This window comes from Phocoena phocoena, chromosome 12, assembly GCF_963924675.1.
Source record: "Phocoena phocoena chromosome 12, mPhoPho1.1, whole genome shotgun sequence".
Taxonomy (NCBI): Eukaryota; Metazoa; Chordata; class Mammalia; order Artiodactyla; family Phocoenidae; genus Phocoena; species Phocoena phocoena.
Window position 1 is genome coordinate 76,294,965 of NC_089230.1, and position 24,134 is coordinate 76,319,098.

Genomic DNA, 24,134 nt, shown 5'->3' on the forward strand with positions numbered 1-24,134 from the left:
AGGCTGTATCCTCATGCCAACCCTGTCGTCCTCCCATCCTGCGAGGCAGGCTAGGGCAGCCTACAAGTGATGAGGGCAGGACGGGGTCTCCTCAGGCACACGCTGCACAGAGCTCGTCACAGCAGAATGCACCTCAACTGCCCAGGCCAGACTCACCAAACCCAGGAACAGACAGGCGCTGTCCCTTGCTGTGTGTTCACAAGAGTAACCTTTTTGACTTACTCGTCTCTGCTGCATACAAGGACTGAGAAAAAGAATGTTAGAGTTGGGGTTCCCTGGTGGCACAGTGGTTGAGAGTCCGCCTGCCGATGCAGGGGACACGGGTTCGTGCCCCAGTCCGGGAGGATCCCACATGCAGCGGAGCGGCTGGGCCCGTGAGCCACGGCCGCTGAGCCTGCGCGTCCGGAGCCTGTGCTCCGCAACAGGAGAGGCCACAACAGTGAGAGGCCCGTGTAAAGCAAAAAAAAAAGAACACTAGAGTTAAAGCTAGAAAGTGCGGGTGGTGGGGAGGGAAGGACCGGGAGTTTGGGGTTAGTAGATGCAAACTATTATATATGGAATGGATAACAACAAGGTCTTACTGTAGCACAGGGAACTCTATTCAGTAACCTGTGATGAGCCATAATGGAAAAGAATATGAAAAGGAATGTATATATATATATGTATGTATAACTGAATCACTGTGCTTGCTGTACAGCAGAAATTAACACAACATTGTAAATCAACTCTACTTCAATAAAATAAATTAAAAAGAAACAAACTAGAAAGTGGAACAGGGAGAACCACAGATGTCAGACAAGTAAAGAGGAATTAACGAATGTCCCCGTGGCTGTCCTCTGGGACTAAAAGACCTACTGTACAGCACAGGGAACTATACTCAATACCTTGTAATAACTTATAATGGAAAAGAATCTGAAAAAGAATATATATATGTATAACTGAATCATTTTGCGGTACACTTGACACATACACAATATTACAAATTAACTATGCTCCAATATATAAATAAGTAAACAAGTAAATAAAGAAAAAAGGAAAAAAGAAATTGACTGGGTCTTTACATAATGGCTTCTGTTAACTAAATCATCTCCATATGGTCCACACTTCCTGTCCAAGTTCTATTTATTCTTCAAGGTTCAGCCCCAAAGCCCACACTGCGATCAACTATGCCTACCCAGTGGTTCTCAGTTGGGGCAATTTTGTTCCCCCCCCCCCAGGAAACAGCTGTCAATGTCTGCAGACATTTTTGGTTGTCACAGTTGGCAGATACAACTGGCATCTAGTGGGCAGAGGCCAGGGATGCTGCTAAACACCCCATGATGTACAGGACAGCCCCCCAGAATGTCAACAGTGCTGATGCTGAGAAACCCTGACTTATACCAGCCACAGCCCTCCCAGATCCTCTTTTCATCAAACTCCCATTATCCCCACGGGTCACCACCATTTAATGATATACAGCCTGGCGCTGTTGATAACAGTTTAGTACCTGTGCCTCTTTCCCCAACTTAACTGTAAATTCCTCTGGCGGATGAAGACCATGTGTGTATCACATCTGTGTCCCCCCCGGGACTCAGCAGGGTGGCTCCGAAGAGCTGCTCGTCACATACCTGCTAGTTGACTTGTCTCCTTTCCCACCTGCTTGATGCAATATAAACGGCTTTAACTAATTTCTCTATCAACTCATGCAATAAATTGCTTTTACTCTGCATTTTGAAAAAAACAAAAATGAAAACAAAACAACTTGTATTACTTGGCAGTGTGAAGCCATAAAAAACATGAGCAAAAACCTGGAATGAAAGATGTGGGTGGTTTGATGTTTCTGTTTTTACACTCCCTGTCAAGATTACATGTTTACTTCCTTCAAGGAAAAAGTCAGCCAAGTATAAAATATGAACTTAAAATGCCGCTCTTTTGCAAGACTATCTATGAAAATTACATACTGCTGTTCACACACATGCTTCCTGTTAATTAGGGGATAGTTTGCAGAAAAACCTGCTCCAGCAAAACTTGCTGTAATAGTCCAAATCCTCTGCAGTAATGAGGAAATCCTGCTGAGGATGGTATTTTCCACCAAGAACGACAGGACTGCAGCCAAAAGCCATGCTTTTATCAATGGCCGGAGGTGCTGCCCTGCAACAGTGTGTTTGGAGTATGTTCTTCCCAGTTCTACGCCAGTCCATTCTCAGATGTGCGAGAAGAGATCCTAAGAGGTGATCTAGAAACTATATCTATTTACATTTGACAAATAATATGGGGACAGCAGATTGTTCTCACAATTACATTTTTAGGGGGATCATATAATGAATTAGTATTTCCATAGTGGGTGCACACTGACGCCTCAGAGAAAGTCTGGGCCTTTTCACCCGCATCCCATGGACCGGTCCCGTCAGCTTTCTCTTCCCTCCTCGGGCTACTGAGCCAGGCCGGTCAGTGCGCCTTGGGTGCTGAAAATTCCCATTCAGCTGGACACTCCATTCTGTTTAGATGCCGCACAACCGCCCCTAGGAGCTTTCAAAGCTAGCTCGAATCTCTGCAAGCTCTCACCCTTCCTACAGAGGACCCTGATTCCTGCAGCCCAGATAAGACAGTCTGTCTTGAAGTGACTCCAAATTCTGGCGTCTCCGCCTCAGATTCCTTGTTATCTTCAGCCGTGTCATTTCTGCATTCCGTCTGGACTCCAAAGAGTCAGTGGAGAAGTTAACAAAGAATGAGAAATTAACACAACATCGTAAAGCAACTATACTTCAATGAAAAAAATATTAAAACTGAAAAAGAAAAAAAAGGAGTTAGAGAGAGAGCAGAGAGACGCAGCACAAAGAAAAACCGAAGTCTCTGAAAGGTCAAGGAGGCATGGTTCACTCAACAGGTTTTACAAGACCTTGTGGAGACCTCGCGAGGCTGTAAACGCTGCCCTAGTAACTAGGGGAATGTAAGTGACAAATCAAGGGCTCCAGTGTGATGCAGTGCATAGTCCTTGCGGAAGGGGGTGGAGACAGGGCTTGTCAACAAGTAACTTCCCTAGAAAACTGGCAGTAACACAGGAGTGCCCACAGGGCCAGGGCAGCCCAAAGGCAGGTGCTCCGTGGGGAAGGTGCCCGGGATGGGCTATAAACACTGCAGCTGATGTGGAAGCAAGGAAGAGAAGCACAGAATGAGAAATATAGAAAGAATATAAAATAAACGGCTCCTAAGATGATGAGGAAAAAGAATCTACAGCTGTAATATCGAAAGGTAGAGAGAAGGAAAAGTGGCAGGCCACATGGGCACAGAGTTAAGAGCAAGTAAGTTACTTTCTCCTGGGATTGGAGAGTGAGGTCTTCCATATAACTGAAACTTGGCCCTTTAAGCACAGATTTATTATTATCTTGTTTTAAGCTATTTTTATTTTAGAAATCTTTCTGAAACGCACCACATGTGTTCCTGCATTGTTCAGCAGGGTACATCAAACCAAAATGTGCCAAAGCCGATCTGATCTGTTCTGGACAAGGCATCATCCTTCCGGCGCATTTTTGTCCTTTGATGTGGTGCACTGACATTCTCAGAGCCCACTTACAAGAGCCCGCTGTTTTATTTTATGCCAAGCAGAGCCCAAAGCTGTGCTTCTGGAATTCTCCATTTCTGCTCTCAGAAGGTGGCTGTCCCTTCTCAGAGCTTCCCCTGGTGATCCCTCAGCGGGGCCCAAGGCTTCAGGGGCCTACTGCATGCCCAGTCTTCTGGGTGAGGCCCTGAGGTCAGCTCCCTGACCCCTGCTCCACTGAAGGGAGAACAGCTGACTGCCTCTCAGAGGTCTCCCTGCTTCCTCCCAAATGAAGGTTCTAGAATTATGATATCTGGATAAGAGACGTAATACTGTAATAAAATTATCCCTAATAACGTAGATTCTCCATGCCACTTATTTACAAAGCAGCGAAATAAATCATGGCCCTCGCAGCCTTTCTGTTTTCCAATCAGACTTTCGTCTACTACATACTCCACTCCAGTCCCGCCTTGGCATGGTCACCAACTTTTATTAGCTTTTGTTTTTGATGTGGAAGCTACAGATACAATATTTCTTCTCCACGTGTTCAATAAATACAACATGCCAAGCTCTCAAACAGGAAACGTGGGGCAGTGTGAGATAAGATGAATAGGACCTGACCGCAACGAGCTTAGAACTTGGCATGCAAACCACCTGGGTACAAAATAATTGTAACCAAGGGTGAAATGCGCTGGGTGCCAGGAAAGCAGTTCCACATCCTGGAGGGCTGTGGAAACAGCATCCTCCCAGTTTGGAGGGCAAAGGACGGATGTCTTCATTGGGAAATATTATTGGCATGGGCTTCAAAGAAGGGAGGGGACTCTGACCAGTTTCAATGCAAGGTTGGCACAATCAAGGCAAAGAAAGCAGCATGAGAAAACGCACAGAAGGTGTTTTAAACCAGGGGTTTAAGAAAGGCCTGGGGCTTCCCTGGTGGCGCAGTGGTTGGGAGTCCGCCTGCCGACGCAGGGGACACGGGTTCGGGCCCCGGTCCGGGAGGATCCCACGTGCCGCGGGGCGGCTCGGCCTGTGGGCCATGGCCGCTGAGCCTGCGCGTCCGGAGCCTGTGCTCTGCAACGGGAGAGGCCACAACAGTGAGAGGCCCATGTACGCAAAAAAAAAAAAAAAGGCCTGGTGTGTGTATACAGTGGTCTAAAGAACAGTGAAAGAAAATGCTGTGAAGGTAGGTCAGATTCGGATCAGAGGGCCCAAGATGCAAGGCCAAAAGGTGAGGCCCCGAAGGTAGAAGCTCTCAGCAGCCAGTGAGGTTTTCCTACACTCTCTGAACCTAACATGCAGACTTAATCTTGTTAGAAGGAGGACGCTGTTTTCCCTCCTTTAATGGAAAAGGAATTTAAAAAGGTGAATAATTAATCATCTCATCTCGGTTAATTATCTCTTAGAACCAAGCTCACTTTTAAAATTATCACTATGGAACTCACTGTAGAGCATGTATGTGTCATGCTCTCACTCGACAGGAAATGCACGCCAGTGGAAAAGGAATCATCTAGTCTACAACAAAAGGCAGCATGGGTACACAAATCAAATTCATTTCTTTGACAAAAAGAGAACAGGGGGGCTTCCCTGGTGGCGCAGTGGTTAAGAATCCACCTGCCAATGCAGGGGACATGGGTTTGAGCCCTGGTCTGGGAAGATCCCACATGCCGTGGAGCAACTAAGCCCGTGCGCCACAACTACTGAGCCTGCGCTCTAGAGCCCGCGAGCCGCAACTACTGAGCCCGTGTGCCACAGCTACTGAAGCCCGCGCACCTAGAGCCCATGCTCCGCAAAGAGAAGCCACCGCAGTGAGAAGCCCGCGCACCGCAACGAATAGTAGCCCCTGATCGCTGCAACTAGAGAAAGCCCGTGCGCAGCAACGAAGATCCAAGGCGGCCAAAAATAAATAAATAAATAAACTTATTAAAAAAATAAAAGAGAGAACAGGAAAGATGACATCTGTTCTAGGTCACAAGCCAAGCTCAAACAAAATATTTTGGGGAATAAAAGTCTCTCAATTTTCCACTGGAGCCTTTTATTTAAGTGACACTTTCTAGAATCTTAAAAACAGCCACCTTCCCCATTTAAGGGATGCCATCTTTCTGTCTCGCTCAGAATATGCCTTCCTTTGCCCTTACCCAGATAAATATATCTGCCCTGGAGACTTACCTACAGGATAGATCATTCATTCTAGCACTGTATTCCCTATGGCTCTGTTTTCTGTGCTCTTCTCCTCAATCAGATAATTAGCTACTTGCGGGGAAAGGATCATGCCATATATTCTGTCCTAAACATGGCTGAACGTTGGGCAATAGAAGGTACTTATGAACATATGGGAATTGATTAACTCAATTAATTACACACACACACACACACACACACACACACACATCCCCTACAGACTCAATTCAGTCATACTGGTCTAAGTGTGGAATAAAAGAAAAAAATTAAAAAGTGAAAGCGAGCTCTTAAAAATAAAAAAAGATCTAAACCAGTTCTTAAGAAACAACATCAACAGTACTAGGCAGTAGGGAAATGCAAATCAAAACCGTAGCGAGATTCTACCACATACCCACTAAAATGGCCATAATAAAAAAGACAGACAATAACAAGTGTTGGTGAGGAAACTGGAACCCTCATCCATTACTAGTGGGAACGTAAAACAGAGCAGCCGCTTTGGAAAACAGTCTGGCAGTTCTCACAAAGCTAACACAGTTATTACCACATGAAACCACCAATTCCTCGCCTAGGAATATACCCAAGAGAACTAAAAACACATTTACACAGAAACTCCAACACAAATGTTCACAGCAGCATTGTTCCTAGTAGCCAAAACATGGAAACAACCCCAAATATCCCTCGACCGATGAATGAATAAACAAAATGTGGTACATTCATACACAGACTATTATTCAGCCACACCAAGAAACACAGCGCTGACACACTCTACAACAGGCCTGGACTTTGAGAACACGTGCTAAGTGAAAGAAGCCAGACACAAAAGGTCACGTATTGTATGATTCCATTTGTACAAAATGCCCAGAACAGGCAAATCCAGAGATAGAAAGTAGATTAGTGGTTGCCAGGGACTCGGGGAAGAGGGACTGGGGAGTGCGACTGCTCACGGACACGGGTTTCTTTTTGGGGTTGATGAAAGGAGCTAGTGGTGATGGTTGCACAACCCAGTGAATCCGTGAAAAACCACTAAAACAACAATTTAAAGGGTTATGGTATGTGAATGATCTCAACTAGAAAACAACAATCACATGATGAGAAGCCTAAGGCCCAGAAACGCAAAGTTTCGTGTCCAAAGACACAAAGCTGATTAGATGGCATCTCCAGAACCAGATTTCAAGTCTCCCGACGCCCAGGACACCGTTCCAGGAGAATCAGGACAAGTAGTGTAGACGCGAGGCAGCTAGTCCTTTACTAGCTCACGCCTCAGCAGAAGAGAAAGATGAACTGAATGATCTCTGCTGTTCCTTCCAGTTTTTGCGATCTAAGTCTTATATCACATCGTGAGCATTTCCTCTCCGCTACTGGTGACGAGAGCAGGGGTTCTCAGTCAGGGAGTTTACCCCTCAGGGGACATGGGAGAACGTCTAGAGACATTTCTGGCTGTCGCAACTGGGGGACGGGGTGGGTAGAGACTGGGCACGCTGCTCTCTGTCTGCAACGCACAGGGCAACCTCCCGGGACAGAGAACTATGCAGCCCAAGATGCTGACGGCGGTGCTGCTGACCAACCCGGGCTTAGCGTGTGATCAGCTTCATCTCCAACCTTTCCAAAGAAGCGCCAGAGCATGACGACCTCAAGCCGCAGTTCTGAGATTACAGACTGACTGGGAGGCTGGCACAGCAGAGACAGGAAAGAGACACTTTTCACCTCCCATAATAATTAGCTTCCACAGAGAGTCGACTATTCAAATGCCCACAGGAGTCCGGCAGTTAACAGGAATGCAGCCAACAAACACCTAGTAACCATTTGGGACTATTATGTCTCTTCTTCCACAGAAAAACTCTCACTGGTTCCCATTCTTCCTGAAACATATAGAACCCTCTCAATACACTCTCAATCGAACCCACTTTGGACAGACACGGATGCCAAGAAATACTTTCTAGCATAAGAAAAAGAATAGCACAAGCTCAAGAGCAAATGGCTCAGAGTGGGGAAGATGGTGGGAATGGTGGGGGGCTGTGGAGACCCCCGGGGTATATGCCCCCATGAAGGGGCTACCACTAGTCAGTTTCAGTGGATCCATGCCAGGATGGAGATCAAAAGGTCTCCAGATGTCTCAAGAAGAATGGGAAATCCAGATGATGTGTAGGGGTGAGAAAGACATCTCCCAGGACTTAAGATCTTTGCTCAAAAAAATTTTAAACACTGTTAAACCAAAAACAATGGGGTTCCAGCCTCTGCAACCAGACCCTGACCTCTTAGCTCACACTAATCCCAATAAACAATGTCAGTTTCACAGTTTCAGGTCTTCCTAGGGACATGTTCCATCCAATACAGGACCTATTGTCTGATTATAAGAACAATTCTTTTTCCTTAATTAAATCTTGATAGTTCATTTAAAGTTGAAAATTTACCAAAGACCAGAGAATTATTGCTGACTAAAACTCATAATATCATTGATGGCTGCCATTTCTTGAAGCTCCAACAACTTTACAAATGGGGACGCTGAGATCCAGAGGAATAAAAAGGCTTGCTAAGCTACCCTGCCAGTTAGGGAACCAGAGGCATAATTTGAACCCAGGTCTCTCTGCTCAGAAAAATCTATTCTCTCCACTTCCAACGGCTACCACGCCAAGTTACTGTAAGGAATACAAATAACAAACGCAAAGCCCTGAGTACTTCCTGCACATGCTGTGAACAGCAGTTGTTACTATTATGATGAAATATTAGCTTTCCATCTCAACCCATACTCCTTATAGCTTTTATCAGTCTCTGAAGAAGCAAAGCTATTGTTTTCACAAGCCCTGAGGACACTGTGCCTAAAATTGACCTGCTGAGTGGAGTTCTGCCCCTTCCCCCTTCCTTAGCATGAGTTCACACACTGTTATCCCAGCCAGCTTTCTGGGTTGGCGTGACCAGGTCCTCACTGATCTCCAATCAGGGGCCCTTCTGGTGGGCAATGTGGGGTCACGAAACAAGTACCACACACAGAGTCAGAAGACAGGGGCTCGAATCTGGTTTCGCTGAGCTGAATGATCCTGGGCGAGTTACTTAACAACTCTGTGCCTCAATATCCTCATCTGTAGAATGGGTATAATAGACTGCCGTCTGTAGGATGATTGTAAGGATTAAATCACCTACAGAAAAAATCCTCCCACATTGCTGGGCACAGGTAAACACTCGTTGTTCACCTGACTTTTCAATGTCCAAGGCTCGGCACAGTGGGCAGGCTTATCCTCGAATCTACCTATTCCAGTGCTTTTCTCCCTCTCCTGTCTCTACCACCTTTTTCCACAAAGCCCCTTATCTCTTTTACCACCACCCCTGCCCATCTGCCAGATTTGAAAGAACGCTGGCTGCCTTCGTTTCACAACAACAAACAAGGTTCGGTGTTCAGTTTCACAGTCAGGATAATCACTGTCTTTTCCCGGAAGTATCACTCATTTTCATTAACCACAGAAATCCTGCCCTTTCTCTGCTGCCACCTCCTCACCCCATATTCGACGTGAGATGTTTGCAGAGGATATAATCCATCAATTCAACCCACTTCTCATATTTCTCTTCCCTCTTACAGACTGAAACTATTCTACATTCAGTTACATGAATTTGAAAGACAGAGTCCAACTACACAGAATCTAAGACAGGGCTGGCAAGTATGTGGATAAGCCCTGGTCTTCCCTCCTCCGGGGCCAGAGCAGACATCAACAATCAATCACACTGTGTGGGGGGCTTCCCTGGTGGCGCAGTGGTTAAGAATCCACCTGCCAGTGCAGGGGACACGGGTTCATGCCCTGGTCTGGGAAGATCCCACATGCCACGGAGCAGCTAAGCCCACGCACCACAACTACTGAGCCTGCGCTCTAGAGCCCGCAAGCCACAACTCCTGAAGCCTGCGCGCCTAGAGCCCGTGCTCCGCAACAAGAGAAGCCACTGCAATGAGAAGCCTGCGCACTGCAGCGAAGAGCAGCCCCCGCTCGCCACAACTAGAGAAAGCCTGCACACAGCAATGAAGACCCAATGCAGTCAAAAACAACGACAAACAAACAAACAGAAAAACCACACTGGGTGTTTTCCAGCTGATCCCAGACGAGGCTCCAAAACCCCTCTCCCAGCTCTGCAGGCAGCCACCATTCATCAGACAGAGCTGCCATTTGGGATGAAATCTACTTGCCAAGTTTAGGAAGCCTTAAATCAGATGAGGACTCTAGAATCATGTACTGTGTACAGCAAAGGAATAGTGCCCATTTGCATCATAGTAAGCACTTGGTAGGCTGTGAATAAATATGGTTTAGTGACTGGTGCACAGCATGCTGTGTCCCTATAAAGTGTTCAAAAATTACAGAAGAACTCTAATCAAGTGGTTTGCTGGGGAACGACCTCAAATTGTCATGTTCTTATTCAAATTTCAGTTGAAAACTCTTTACACTTAAATTTACTAAAAATTCTCCAAAAATTATATCAGCATGCATCCTTGGCTTAGTAAGCATTATGTACCATATGCAATATTTTGATGATTAAAGATCTTGCATAATTCAGGGTTACAATATTTTTCATGCTTTTATTACTGCTATTACTACTGCCGCTGCCGTTAATAACGATATAATAGAACTAATAGATAAAATGCGCCGCATACTTTCTATGTACCTGCCACTGTATGTGGAATACGTCAGGCCTTCGAAGCTCACAGCAATCCTACACAGAAGGTACCGCTGCTGTCCCACTTTTACAAATGAAGGGGCTGAGGCTCCTTGCCTAGTCATGTCGCTCACCAATGGCAGACTAGGATTTGGACCAAGCCCCGCCTTAACCATGAGGCTACACTGATGCGGCCAATGTGCTGCACTGGGTGACATCTCTCCAATGGTACATAATCCAAAGATGAGGCAGAAGTAGGTGCATGGGTTGAATGTAAACTGACTCCAGAATTAAATAAATCAGTAGGTATTCAATCCAAAGACCTACTTCGGCTAGTATGTAGTTTATCATAAAATGACAGTGTAACCCAAACCTCCTGTCAACTGGGGATCCAGGCTTATGGAAATGGCCAATTTCCAGTCAAAGGAACTATCCTGATGAACGTGATTACTAAAGAAGAGAACCTGGAAGCCTCAATCCACACGGGAACGTCATGAATGGAGACCATACTCCCACTCCTTGTGCAACCCACAGAAGGAAAACTAACTCAAAAGCTATGTTGGCTGTGTTGCTTTGGGTTTTTTTGTTTTGCTTTGTTTTATTTTCACTTGAACTTATTTGAAATCAGATGGCGGTCATAAACTGATTTAAGTCAGATATTATAGTCACAAACTCTTTTCCCAATTTAAGTTGCAGACAGGTGGTGTATTTTTTTATTTACCTTTTTTTATATTGAAGTATAGTTGATTTACAATGTTGTGTTAGTTTCAGGTGTACAGCAAAGTGATTCAGATATACATATATCTATATCTATTCTCTTGCAGATTCTTTTCCCTTATAGGTTATTACAAGATATTGAGTACAGTTTCCTGTACTGTACAGTAGGTCCTTGTTGGTTGTTTTGTTTTTAATATCAGATTAGTGTGTAGCAATAGCTCCTGGCTTTAACTACATATATTTGCATTTACCAAATACCACTGAACTGACCTGTCAAGCAAGTCACCTCTTACTCTTAGCCCTCCACTCCCAAGCCACTAGAGCCAAGGTGACAAAAAGCCATTTCCAGATCTGGGCTATCCATCACTAGTAGGAAATGGAAAATGCATCCTGACGTAGTAGAACTCTCTGCCCGCAGTCACAGCCAGTGTTCCCTTTCCGGCTTTGGGAGCTCTGAGGTAATATTGGCAGGGAACACACAGAGGTGCCGCAACAAGGCAGACACACCCTGATGCACACCGCTCCACTCTCAGGGGTCAGTTCCAGGAAACGGCCTTTGGGGTTTTGCCAGTTACGAGCCAGCCCAAAAGAGTCAGGTCCCCTCGGGAATACCAATCAAACTGTTCCAGAGTCTCCCAGGGGCCATTCCAGCCTAAAAGTCCCTGGGATTGTAGGTCGGGGCCCCCTCTGCCAGCATCTAGCTCAGCTTTCAGTCCTACAGCAGAGTTGTCATGAGTCCAGAAGGGAAACATTCCATTAGGTACTTTTCCTCAGTCCATTAGCGTTTGGGAACAAAACAATCAAACATAAAAGAAGTAACAACTCTAACCTTAAATTACCACAGCCCAGTTCCTGGGGGACTAGCCTGTGCTGGCAGATAAACTCAGATAAGCCTTTTCAGAGGACAGAGGGAAACCACTGCTTTAAACTAGATGCTCAGTTGCAGCTGGTGTCCATTTCCAACCTCTGACTCCCCTGTCCCACTCTCCCAGCCACACCAACTGCCAATCAAAACTCTGGCAACGGTAAGTACTGATCCTATTGGTCTAAAAAAACACCAAACAGAAGGTTTCATCGACTTGTTGTTAAGCCACAACGAGAGAGAGGGCCCAAAAAGAGAATTGTACATGATCAGTAGAGGATTTCCCTCACATGTTAAAAAGCACTGGTCATTTCTGAGAAAAAATAACTTTTCACTACATTTCTCATCTGGAAAGCTAAGCTCCTTTTTGGCAAAATGGATCAACAGAGTAATAGAAAATTGATCGCAGAAAAATAATGAATACAGGAATGTGATTTAAATGAGAACTTAAATTTCTAACGAACTCTGCAGCTAAACTAACACCCCCGAAAGCAGTCCCTACTGCAAACCTGATGAAACCTAAAAGGGTCTCCTTCTGAGTTTAGAGTTTGGAAGGCAAATTTTAAAAAGGTTAACCCTTGGCAGCTAAACTAGTAATCTCTTGATCCAGTTTTCTTCAAATCTGCATTTCAAAATTTCATATATAATGATCGCTAAGTCATACTAACTCTTATGTTAAAAGTGAAACATTCACTAAGAATCTAGAATTTTTCTATTCTGTCACCCATTTCTAACTCTACTGAAAAAAAAAAAAACCAATTCATTTCAGAACTTTTTATAAATTACACATGAGAAACCTGAAGAAGAAATATTCTTTAGAGGTAGTATCTCACACTGCTGTCTGTAGAATTGTTGGGTTTTTTCACAATTGCTGTTTTCTGCTTTTGATCAAAAAATTGAAAAATACAGAAATAAACAAAGCTCAATTAGGGTTACACTCCTGCGATGTGGAAACCACCTCATACTTTTATAAACAGATGTCAAAATTTAGCTTCCTCAAATCAAATGAAATATTTATTTAAAATGTCCTAATGCACATGGATTTGAAAAAGTCCCTAATTTCGTAAAGGAGTCCATGCCCTTGATTATATTTACAAGTTTAAAGTATCATAGAATGGAAAAATATCAAATTTGGGAAATATTAAGATGAACTAGAAAAAGTGAGGTCAGGTCTTCACTTGGGATATCGATAAATCTCCCTTTCTAGCAATGGACCTTAGTATACATTGACTATAATTCCATACCCATATCTGACTTTAAGATTCGGGAAATTCGCCCATAGTCTTTCCAATTAAAGGGGGGAAATGCCATCAATTAGTCCTTCTATTTCAACTGTCAACTTGCATGCTGTTGTGGGAAATGAACTGTGTCCCCCTAAAAGATGCTGATGTCCTAACCCCCGGTACCTGTGACTGTGACCTTATCTGGAAATAGGATCTTTGCAAATGATCAAGTTAAGATTAGGCCAATAGGGTAGGCTGAAGTTCAATATAAAAACGGGAAATGTAGACACAGAGGACACACACACACACACACACAAGGGGATTGCCATGTGTACATAAAGACAGATATCAGGGTCATAATCTACACACCAAGGGGGAGTGCCAAAGATTACCAGCAAACTGTCAAAAGTTAGGAGAGAGGCACAGAACACAGTCTCCCTCACAGCCCTCAGAAGGAAGCAAGGCTGCCAACACCCTGATCTTGCCTTCTAGCTTCCAGAACTGTGAGACCAATTTCTGTTGTTTAAGCCCCACAGTTCTCGGTACTGTGTTAATGGCAGCCCTAGAAAACCAATACACAAGCCTTCCCAGCCTGACGTTCCCTTACAACTTTGTCCTTGCATTCCCAACTTATTCCTGTCTCTCCTAATTATTTCTTATAATGCTCCTGCCACTTCCCTAAACTCACTCCCTCCCCTCCCCTGCCAATGCCCTTCGGCGCTGTTTCTTGTCAGGGGTACCACTGGCATTTTGCATCGGGCAGCTCTTACAGGGGACCGTCCAGCACGCTGCAGGATGTGGAACACCCCCGGTACTTTCATTCCGCCAAGGGCCCATAGTGGAGAAATTTCGCTCTGGAAGCTGTGGAGCCACCTGCCTGCCAGACTTTGACTCAGGGTCCCACCATCTACTGTGTATCATCTCAATTAACTTCAGTCTCTCCATCTGTAAAATGGGAATAAACCTTGCCATGTGACTCAGCACTGAGTTTAAGATCCTAGCAAGCCCAGGCTTACCTTCACTAGCTTTTTTTGGCATTAGAATCACTGAGGAATTGATGCTCACTCGGTTTTATATGGTCACATCCTGACTTTAACCACCTTGGAGCTCCTTTCAGAAGCTCCCTTATACAAACGAAGCTTCACAATGCATTTTGATCATTTTAATGGATCTGACCATTGCATGTTTACAGCAGTCATACGTCACACAAAGCAAAGCATGGGCACGCCTTTCTACAGCTAAAAACGAGTGTGACAGCTCTGAGCACAGTTTCTACATGTTTCCCCTCCACTCCCACACCCACCTGAAAACACAGTTGCAGCCGTGGATAAAGGTCCATGTCTTCCAACTCTGCTTCCAACTCTGCTTTCTTTGTACATTTTCCTCCCGGTGACGGTCCCCTCCAACATCCAGGGATATACTACTTCTGTCTAGCTCATTTCCCCTTGTCCCATGGAAACATCCCCCAAGCCAGCATCAGCCCTTCATTCTCCTTGATGAAATGGTTTGCAACCCAAGTCTTTGGGCTGTGGAGTGTCCGCACTGATTCACGCCATGAAGGCAGAGTGTGTGCCTGTTCTGCTGGCCATCATACACCTAACAGCACCTAACAGAGAGCCTGGTACTTCACAGGTTTTCAATGATTGATAAGAGCATGAATCAATCAAGGCATGAATGAACGTACAAAGGGATACATTCAGTAGTCAGGAGACCTGGCCTCCACTTAACCCTCAGCTCTACATTGACTGCCATTAATGACCTCAGGGGAAGTCATTTAATCTCTAGGCCCAAATTTCCTTCTCTGTGAAATGAGGTGGTTGGACTTCACTAGAAAATCTCTTCCGGTATTCTTCCAGCTCTCACAACTGAGCCCAAGAACTTTTCACAAAGAGTGACAAACTTTACTTCCTTTTTGAGAAATTTTAGTCAAGGCAAGCAGGATGGTAAAGATTCTCCTGAAATCACATACCAGGGGGTCTCTCCCTGTCAGACAGCACCTTGTTCCCTGGGGACAAAAGGCTCCAGACAGCACGCCAGCTGCAGATCCTGAAGACATCTCTGAGATGTTGAGTACTGTGGAGTTTGTTATCACCCGCTGCTTTCAAGGACTCAGAGTCTACTCCGTACTCAAAAGGTCCACAGGGAGCCCAGGTGCCTGTCCCCTCCCACCTAAGGTTCTTCCCTTTCCAGCCTGAACAAGATGGGCTCAGGCACTCTCTCCCAGGCTCCAAATCCAACTCAATCCCTCTCTCTGCCATCTGCCTGAGGCTCCCACATGTATATTTTATGATTTCTGGCACATTTCCTCCTTATCTGACATCCTGCAATGCATCCCTCCACCGCCTATATAATTTCTATCTCTGGTAAAGAATGTTCCTGAAAGAGGCATGTGTCCTTGGGTTGTACTTTATTACTGGTGGTTTCACCTTTCCCATCTTATCTCCCCACCTGATCCCCACCTGAATTCCTGGAGGACAGAAACCACACCCTCTGCTCTCCTCCAATTCCCACAAGACCAAGGACAGGGCTAGGCAAGCAGCAGACCCTTAGAAAATGCTTGTTGAGCAAATAAAATAATGAACGAATGAAATAATCGACTGATTTCAATGTTTTTACATTAAAAAGTCATATCAATATATTTCCTGGATAAAGTTACCAAGACCTCCCCTTCTGGGTATACAACCAGAATAAATTAGATTTTAAAACGGCACTTCTATGACTACACTATTTTCTTAGGACTGAAATAAAGTGCCCTTCTCTATGATATGAATGACAGCGGCATGATTAGTTGCGTAAGAGATCTGATTTTCAAGTAGCCATAGCATAATAATGTGGCATTGCTTTTATTTCCTATAAAAGCTGATTTTACTTGGAGCTGGGGAAGAGAAAAGGGCAATCACCCCTTCTGTTAATTATTCTAACTACCACTGTTAGGTGTTGCAGCTGCAGAGTTCAGGCAAATCAGAAAAAGATATGAGAGTTTTCCCCAGATAGATTGTTTAAATCTATTGTTGACTGGGGCAGAGCATCTTTTTTGGAAATTCCTGGGACTTACTTGGCCACGTCTACTTCTAGTCACATTCCTTCCTTGTGGTTTAATCCACTCCAGCTAAAACCAAACTGACTTGGGAATCACATTATTCATTCTCCCGTGCACTTGCTGGTCATGGTTGGTCACCGAATGAAACAGAGCCAATGGTCAATGCAACACCGCTGGAGGGAAAACACAGCTATGCCCTCACAGCTCAATACAGCATAATACCGGAAGCCCTAGTGAGCCTCTTCTGCTCAACAGCTGACCTTAACAACTTCATTATCTCTTAGAAATCACCATTCTTGCATAGAATCATAAACTTACCCTCACCCAAAGTATTGATGTTACCTAATTACAGAAAAACTCTGTACTGATATAGGAGATAAATTTACAATTGGAGGGACTCAATGACTGAGGGTTGTCTGAGACCCGAAAAGGTCAGGTACTTTAAAATACACAATTAGCGTTTATGGGCTGTACATATGGTATGTGATAACAGAGTATGTCTTCCAGCTGAAACCGTATCTTGTTGGAACACAGACTACTGGGTGTGTTAGTGAGGGGACCTGAGCCATCCCAGTAAAACACCAGAGGAAAAGAATAAATTCACTTTGATACTAACATGTATATTGTCAATGTGAAAGAAGTCATTATAAGGATTTATCCACATTTACCCAACTAATTAATTCAAAGCACTTTAAAGCTAGAGTGCAATGCTGAGTTATTCATCACAACCCTTCATTCTATGGACAAGAAACTCCAGCAGAGGTGAGGTACTTCAACCAAACTCACACCACTCGTCAGAGCCTTCCTCAAAACTGGGGTCTCTTAGGTCTAGCTTCATGTGCAAAACACCCAACATTAAATTTAAAAGTTAAAAAGGCACATAGCAGGGGCAATAAATATTTGTTAATGGAACTGAGGAAACAGAGATGTGGGGTTCCAGAACTCTCTTGATATACGACCTTCTTACAGGATAAGCCAAGTCATTACCGTAAGTTTGACCTGTCCAACATCGGTAGCGTAGGCTTCTTAATTCATAAAGCATCCCTTTTTCAATCAATAAAATGTTATTGCAACAATTATCGGAGCACGCAAGTTGATGGTGAAACCAAAAGCTCTGTAGCACTCTTATGAAGAAGTGAATTGGAAAAAAATCTATCCGTGAAACAGTATGGGTTTCCAAACACATGAAGTGCAGCTTCAGTGCAGACATCTATAAAAGGCAGGTATGACTAAGCAGCCCCAAATAACAAGAAACACCAAAACTATCAGGAATGTGGGAGACCAGGGCATGCCTGCCTACAAAGATAAGTTGGAATTTCCCATCTATTGTAACTAATGCAAAAGGGGGCCTTTTTTTCTATTGTAGGGTAATTCCTTTTTAAATAAAAAACCTCAGTGTTGTGTTGCAAACAACATTTTCTTCCTTCCATCTCACCTGCTTCAGAAACAAATTTGGGGAAAACATGGTTGAGTTGCTGGGCCCGCAACCAACTGGCCAGACCAAATTTTAAGCTATCAGCATTGCACTTTCTGATGTATTCGATTCTGTATCTCACCAAAGAGCCTCTTAAATCTAGAGTTTTACTCTTAGCTAAGGTAACCAAATCTTAATAATCTAATCGTGTAGAACATACTGCTACCTGTCTTATTCAGTGGGCTGTCAAGTATATTACTGAATTTTTCCCTAAAGTCTGACATCTAGCTATGTAACTTCTTCCTAAAAAAAAATTCAAGAATATCGACCACACAAAACAGCTTAAAATAATTAAAGAGACCACAATTTATATATCCCCAAGATGAAACTGAGCACAGCATTACTGGAAAAAAGAAACCAAACGCACCACATTTTACATATAGATGTAAAAATATTTATAGTACCCGAGGCCAAAAAAAAAAAAGGGGCAAAACAAAAACCCCTGGCACGACAGGACAAACCTGGTTTACTGTTCTCTCTGCGCAGGTATAAAACTGAAGAAACGTGCTTGGTGGCGGGGCACAGAGGGTGGAGAGCAAGTTCCACTTAAACTTGTTCCATTCAGGAGCTAGGTTAGCAAACCAAGCAGCCTGACAAGCTCCCGTACAACACAGAACCGGGCTGAGTGTCCCAAATCGGCAAGAACTGACACCAAGGGAAGCGGGACCCCCGAAGCTCTCGGACCACCCATCCCCAAATCCCCGAGCCACTCAACTGGAGCTGGGGGCTTCCCGCCGACTCCATTTTCCTGTCTCCCTCTCAGGCCGTGCAGGGTGGGCACGTGGGTGAGTCCGGGGTCCCCCACCAACCTTGGCTCCCCGCCCTATTCATTGTCCGAGGATGATGGATCACCTGCCGGGCGCCGGCTCCCGCCGCCGGACGCGCAGCGCGCCGAGACGCACCGGGGCGAGCGCCGCGCGCCTCCCGCAGGATCGGCGCCCTGCCGCCCCTACCACGCAGACCCGGCCCGCGGCCGGTCCCCTACGTGCTCACCGCCACGAAGCCCGAGGAGGAGGCGATGAACACGCGGATGACCATCCTCTCGCCGCGCCGGGACTGACCGTCGGCCCCCGGAGGCTCCGGGCTGGCGCGGACGCAAAGGCAGAACTCGGCTGAGAGCCTCCGCCACCGCCACCGCCACCGCCGGGCACAGCGCTCCGGTCTGGGAAGATCGCAGGGATCCGTATCCCTCCCGCCCGGTCTGCAGATAAAAGCTGAGAGCTTCCCAACCGCCGGCCAAGGTAGAGAGGGGGGGCAGAGGGGAGGGGAGGGAGCCGGCTGCGGGGCGTGATGGGAGTTGTAGTCTCCGCAGCTCCCTGGGATGGCGGTGGACTGAACTCTTACCAACCGCCTCCTTGCTGCGCGTCGATGCCGGACACGCGCAGGTGGCTGGAAGGCCACCCGAGGCCGGGAAGAAGCTATGACGGGGGTGGCGAGGATCCTGGCGAGACGAAGGGGCAAAAAGAAAACTAGGCAAGAAGAGCTTGGTTCAAAGTCCGAGCTGGGGTTTCAGTGTTGGGGTTTACTGGTGTGGAGCATCCCCTCCCAGAAACGTCCACAGACTTAGTGGTGCCGCGGAGACCCATCGTCTCCGGGTCTCCTGCCCGCCCAGCAAGCCCCAGCGACTCGCGGCCGGCGGGGTGGGGCGGGCCGGGCGCTCGGGGAAGTGGGGACGGTAAGGGCGGTGGGGACGCGCGCTCCTCTCTTTTCCCAGCGGCTCTGGAGGTGCGGAAAGGTGATTCTTTGCGGGGTAAATGAGAGATTTTCTTTTTCGGTAGACGCTGAAAAGTAGAAACCCAGGTGAGAGCACAACCGATATTTTATTTTTCTAGCAAAACTGTAATTGTAGCAGAAAAAATAAATACCAAGCGAAATTAGAATCGTACTATCAGCATCGGGAATCAGGACCCCGCCCGCCCCACCCCCTCCCCTACACAATGGCTTCGCCTCCGTGCACCTGATATTTACAGTTGAGCCAAATCTGTGCCTTTTCCAGACCTGCTGCACATTCCAGCGCAGTCTCCCAGGAGGATGCTGTTAAAATGAAAAGCTTCTATGTAGTTGCTAAGAGTTTAGGAATAGTTCTTCAGCAAGTGTTTTCTGGTTCACGAAAGCGCAAGCCTCTCGCAGCTCCGTGAAAATGAACCCGTTTTCTCTGCAGTATTGTACTTACTTTCTTCCTTTCAGCAGGGGAGTTTTAGCAGAGTTCTGGGAGCAATGTTAATTAATAGTTCTAGAAACAAAGAAATTAGATGATGAGGTCTCCGGCTCTTTGGTAAAATTCTTGCACGAATACTAATCGTTTTGGAGCATTTGTTTTTTAGAGCGATTTTGAATACTTCAAGTGTATAACCGTCCCTATTCATCAGAAGTCATGTCTGTAGTATTCCATTGTTTATTTAGCACAGTGACAGAAGATACAGTGCTGATGGGACTTTATTTCTTCTTACTAGTCAGCAGTTTTAACTATAAATTTCGCTGGCTGTAGATAATCTCTCTCTGCAGATTTACTTTAATTTGGCCACCGTAAACGCGTAAATGAATGTTTATTACTTTTACAATAATTTTCTTAAAGGTAGATACCGTATTTCCTGTATAAATGCAACTTTATAAAAGTCTCAATTTCTTCGGTTTGGAATTATTCAGCTTTGAGGACATAGTTAAACTCACCGAATGAGAACTCAGAGCCTGTGCTCTAACAGGTACCAGAGTGGGTGAAAAGCTGAATAAGTCATTTCCTCAATCAGCAGAGCACCTGTTGTCTGCAAAACAAAAAGTCAGGTACAGAAATAGCGACAGAATGAGATACACTGTACCAGTAGAGTGTTGTATGGATATAAAGGAAAGCGAGGGAAAGGGTGGCCTTCTAGAAGAGACTTTAAAGGTGAGTAGAATTTCTGCTGGCAGATAGAAGGGATGCAGGATGGAAAATGCAGGGTCTGTAGGAACAGCAAGGGGTCCGTTTGGTTTCAGGAAGGAAAATCAGGGTCCTAACGGGGCAATGCTGAAAATACAGCTTTGGTTGAATGCAGCAGGAGGCACTCACTGGGTGGTCTGCCTAACTCCCTGCCTTCTTCTGGAATCTCTTCCTCAGCTTTGATCCAAGAACTTGTAGGGGTGGTTTCCCAACACGCCCCTGGTTCATAGAGCAAGACCCAGAGCCCTGGCCACAGCTGATAGGTTGAGGGGTGAGCGTCTGAGCCAAGCAAGGCCAGGCAACATCTCTTCCCTAAGGATTTAAAATTAGGACTAGGGCTTCCCTGGTGGCACAGTGGTTGAGTATCTGCCTGCCAATGCAAGGGACAGGGGTTCGAGCCCTGGTCTGGGAAGATCCCGCATGCCGCGGAGCAACTGGGCCCGTGCGCCACAACTACTGAGCCTGCGCGTCTGGAGCCTGTGCTCCGCAACATGAGAGGCCACGACTGTGAAAGGCCTGCACACCGCGATGAAGAGTAGCCCCCGCTTGCCGCAACTAGAGAAAGCCCTCGCATAGAAATGAAGACCCAACACAGCCAAAAATAAATAAATAAAATTTTGAAAATAAATAAATAAATTAATTAAATTAAATTAGGACTAATAGAGAGAGAGAACGCTTGAACTTCATCTTGTGACCTGGAAGCTCAGTGCTTTCAGAAGCCCTGTTCCAACGTGAGAACCAGAGAAGCTGAGGAAGGTAGTCAACAGGAAGAGAACAACAAAGCAGGGGCGTGGAGGGCGATGGAAATGTTTCAGAGAATCCTGATAATGCTTTAGCCCAGGGGCCCTAAAACTCTGGCCTGTGTGTCAAATCCAGTTGGTTGTCTGTTTTGTAAATAAAGTTTTATTAGAACACAATAGTTTTCCTATTGTCTCTGGCAGAATGCCAGAAACCATATGGCCTGCAAAGCCTAGTACATTTACTCTGTAGCCCTTTTACAGAAGAAGTTTGCCAGTTCCTGTTTATGGCTCAGCCTGTTCCTGTATCGCCGCTCTGGAGGCCTGTGTCATAGTCCTGTATTCAAATCATAAATTCCTCATCTTAACCTAAGTCACCCCAAATAGGTTTCTGTTTTGTACAACCCAAAGTGCCTTAAGAAGGTTGTACTTAATTTGTAAGCATTCTGAGGAAGAAAAGGATATGATCAGAACTATACTTTAAAGACTTCCCTGGTACTGCAGTGGTTAAGAATCCACCTGCCAATGCAGGGGACACTGGTTCAAGCTCTGGTCCGGGAAGATCCCACATGCCGCAGAGCAACTAAGCCTGTGCGCCACAACTACTGAGCCTGTGCTCTAGAGCCTGTGAGCCACAACTACTGAAGCCCTCATGCCACAATTACTGAAGCCCGCGCACCTAGAGCCTGTGCTTGGCAACAAGAGAAGCCACCACAGTGAGAGGCCCGCGCACCGCCAGGAAGACCCAACACAGCCACAAAAAAAAATTATTTTAAACAAATTTGTTAAAACCAAGTCTTTAAAAAAAAAAAAAAAAGAACTGTACTTTGAGAAGATCACTCTGGTCATAGTTAGCTGTTTTTTGGACCCTCGGTGAAGAGGTTTATCCTTAAAGCTTGTATTCAGGACAAAGTGTTAGCAGTGCAGGAACCCACAGTAGCCAGTACAGAGTTGGGACCCAGAGAGTGACAGAGAGTAGAAAGCAATCTGGAACATAAGCTAAGAGTCCAAGATCACCACCAGGGTATCATAGCACAGAGAGGATTCCGAGCTGATCTGACAAGTCAAGTCTGCAGATAGAGCAGGTGGTTGAAACTTAAGACAGAACTCAGAAAATGGAGTAGGTCATTAAGCATCATGGAGGCTGCTCCTGCATTGCCTAGAAATCGATCCCTTTTACAAGTCGTGGTAGAACATCTGGCAAGAGTGGGTTTTTCCCTTAGTTTTATTGACGTATAATTGATACATAATAGTTTGTAAATTTAAGGTGTATAACGTCTCTTTTCCTGGCAGCTACACAATCCCGGCCAGAATATCTATGTAAAGCGCAGATAGTAAATCCTCTCCCTATAGGGGTCAGGCAGGTGACATAAGTGAGAGAGGTGGGGTAGGTCCAAGTGCACATGTATTCACCGAGAGGACTGTAGCAAACTGGACAACACTGCTCAAAAATACAGATTTTTGTCTAAAATATTCTCATCTTTCGATATTGACTCGCAAGTTCCATACAGCCCTAGGGTTCTCCAGGTTTCTCCCTCCAGCGTAAATAAAGCTCTGAGCCTGGTGTTTGGCTCCCAGTAAAGCCACAAGAAGCACTGGGTGTTATTATAATAATGGTTTGTTATCATTGCTGACCTCTATGAGAGCATTTCCAGCAGGAGGGCAGAGGCAGAAGCCACATCGCAGCGATAGCTAATGAGGCAGTAGAGGGAACGATCTAGTCTTTTCTAATTGGAAGTTGAGGAGTAATAAGAGAATGAACAAGGACAGAAGCTTGCAGGGGAGTCAGGGAACAGAAACATTCTTCTTTCAGGTTTATCTACAGATTAAATGAAGAGCTCTTTGAAACAGTCTGGAGTCCCCCAACTGTCCAGATTTTATTTTTAGAGTGGCATTGAATCTGATTGGTAATTCTGTTTTGTCGGGGGTGCCTGTCCTTAACACTTAATCCAAGACTGTCTAGCTCCCCAAGGATTTCACTTAAAAAAAAAAACCCACACATTTATTTATTTATTTTGGCTGTGCCGGATCTTTAGTTGCGGCATGCATGCGGGATCTAGTTCCCTGACCAGGGATTGAACCTGCGTCCCCTGCATTGGGAGTGCAGAGCTTACCCACTGGACCACCAGGGAAGTCCCAGGAATTTCATTTTTTAAAGAATGTCGGTCACCACACCATGCGTGTGACGATCCCTGCCCTACTCCAGGCAGCAGCTCCCCTGAAAGCTCAATGAGCACATTTGGCTGTTAGTAGGCGACAGATTTGTGGGAGTGGAGGTTATAAGCCAAAGGGCAGGAGTAGGGCAGGGATAGGTCAGAGTGGTTAAGGAACAGGCCTCTGAGCCAGACCTGGATTGATGTCCCAGCTGTATGAGCTTCCTTAGGCAGTTTAGGTAACTTTCCAATACCTCCCCTTCCGCGTTGTTGTTGGGGGCTTAGTGGAGAAGGTGTAAATAAAGTGCTATTCACACAGTGCCTGGGACACATTTGGGACTCACAAAGTATTAGCTGTTACGAATCATGCAAAGTAAATCAAGGAATGGCCTTCATTTGCATAAAGCATATAAATCCTGTAAATATTTCTGTCTCATGTCTGTGATTTGAGCTTGCTAAATAACAGGGATCTGGTTCGTGTGAGCCTCTTGTCCAGTGCCATGTCCTGTTAAAGTACTTAAAATCTTTTTGATGTTAATGAAGTTTAGAGACCATACTTAAGAGAAAAGGAGTATTAGTGAAATGAAGCAGCAATAAAGGCAAGTAAGGCGGCTTGAATTTTGTAAGAAAATTCATTCGCTGCTTTTATGTGGCTTCATCGGGCCCATCCTGTCTATTCTTAAT

General features: G+C 45.4%; 1 protein-coding gene across 1 annotated transcript in view; it reads right to left on the reverse strand.

Moving 5' to 3' along the window:
* SH3BGRL2 (SH3 domain binding glutamate rich protein like 2) overlaps positions 1-18,687 on the reverse strand; it is a 49,630-nt gene extending 30,943 nt beyond the window's left edge. The window contains exon 1 of the mRNA XM_065889111.1: positions 18,637-18,687. Coding sequence (XP_065745183.1) covers positions 18,637-18,681 — 45 coding nt within the window. The 5' untranslated portion in view covers positions 18,682-18,687. The remainder of the gene's footprint in view (positions 1-18,636) is intronic.
* Between the last annotated feature and the right edge of the window lie 5,447 nt (positions 18,688-24,134).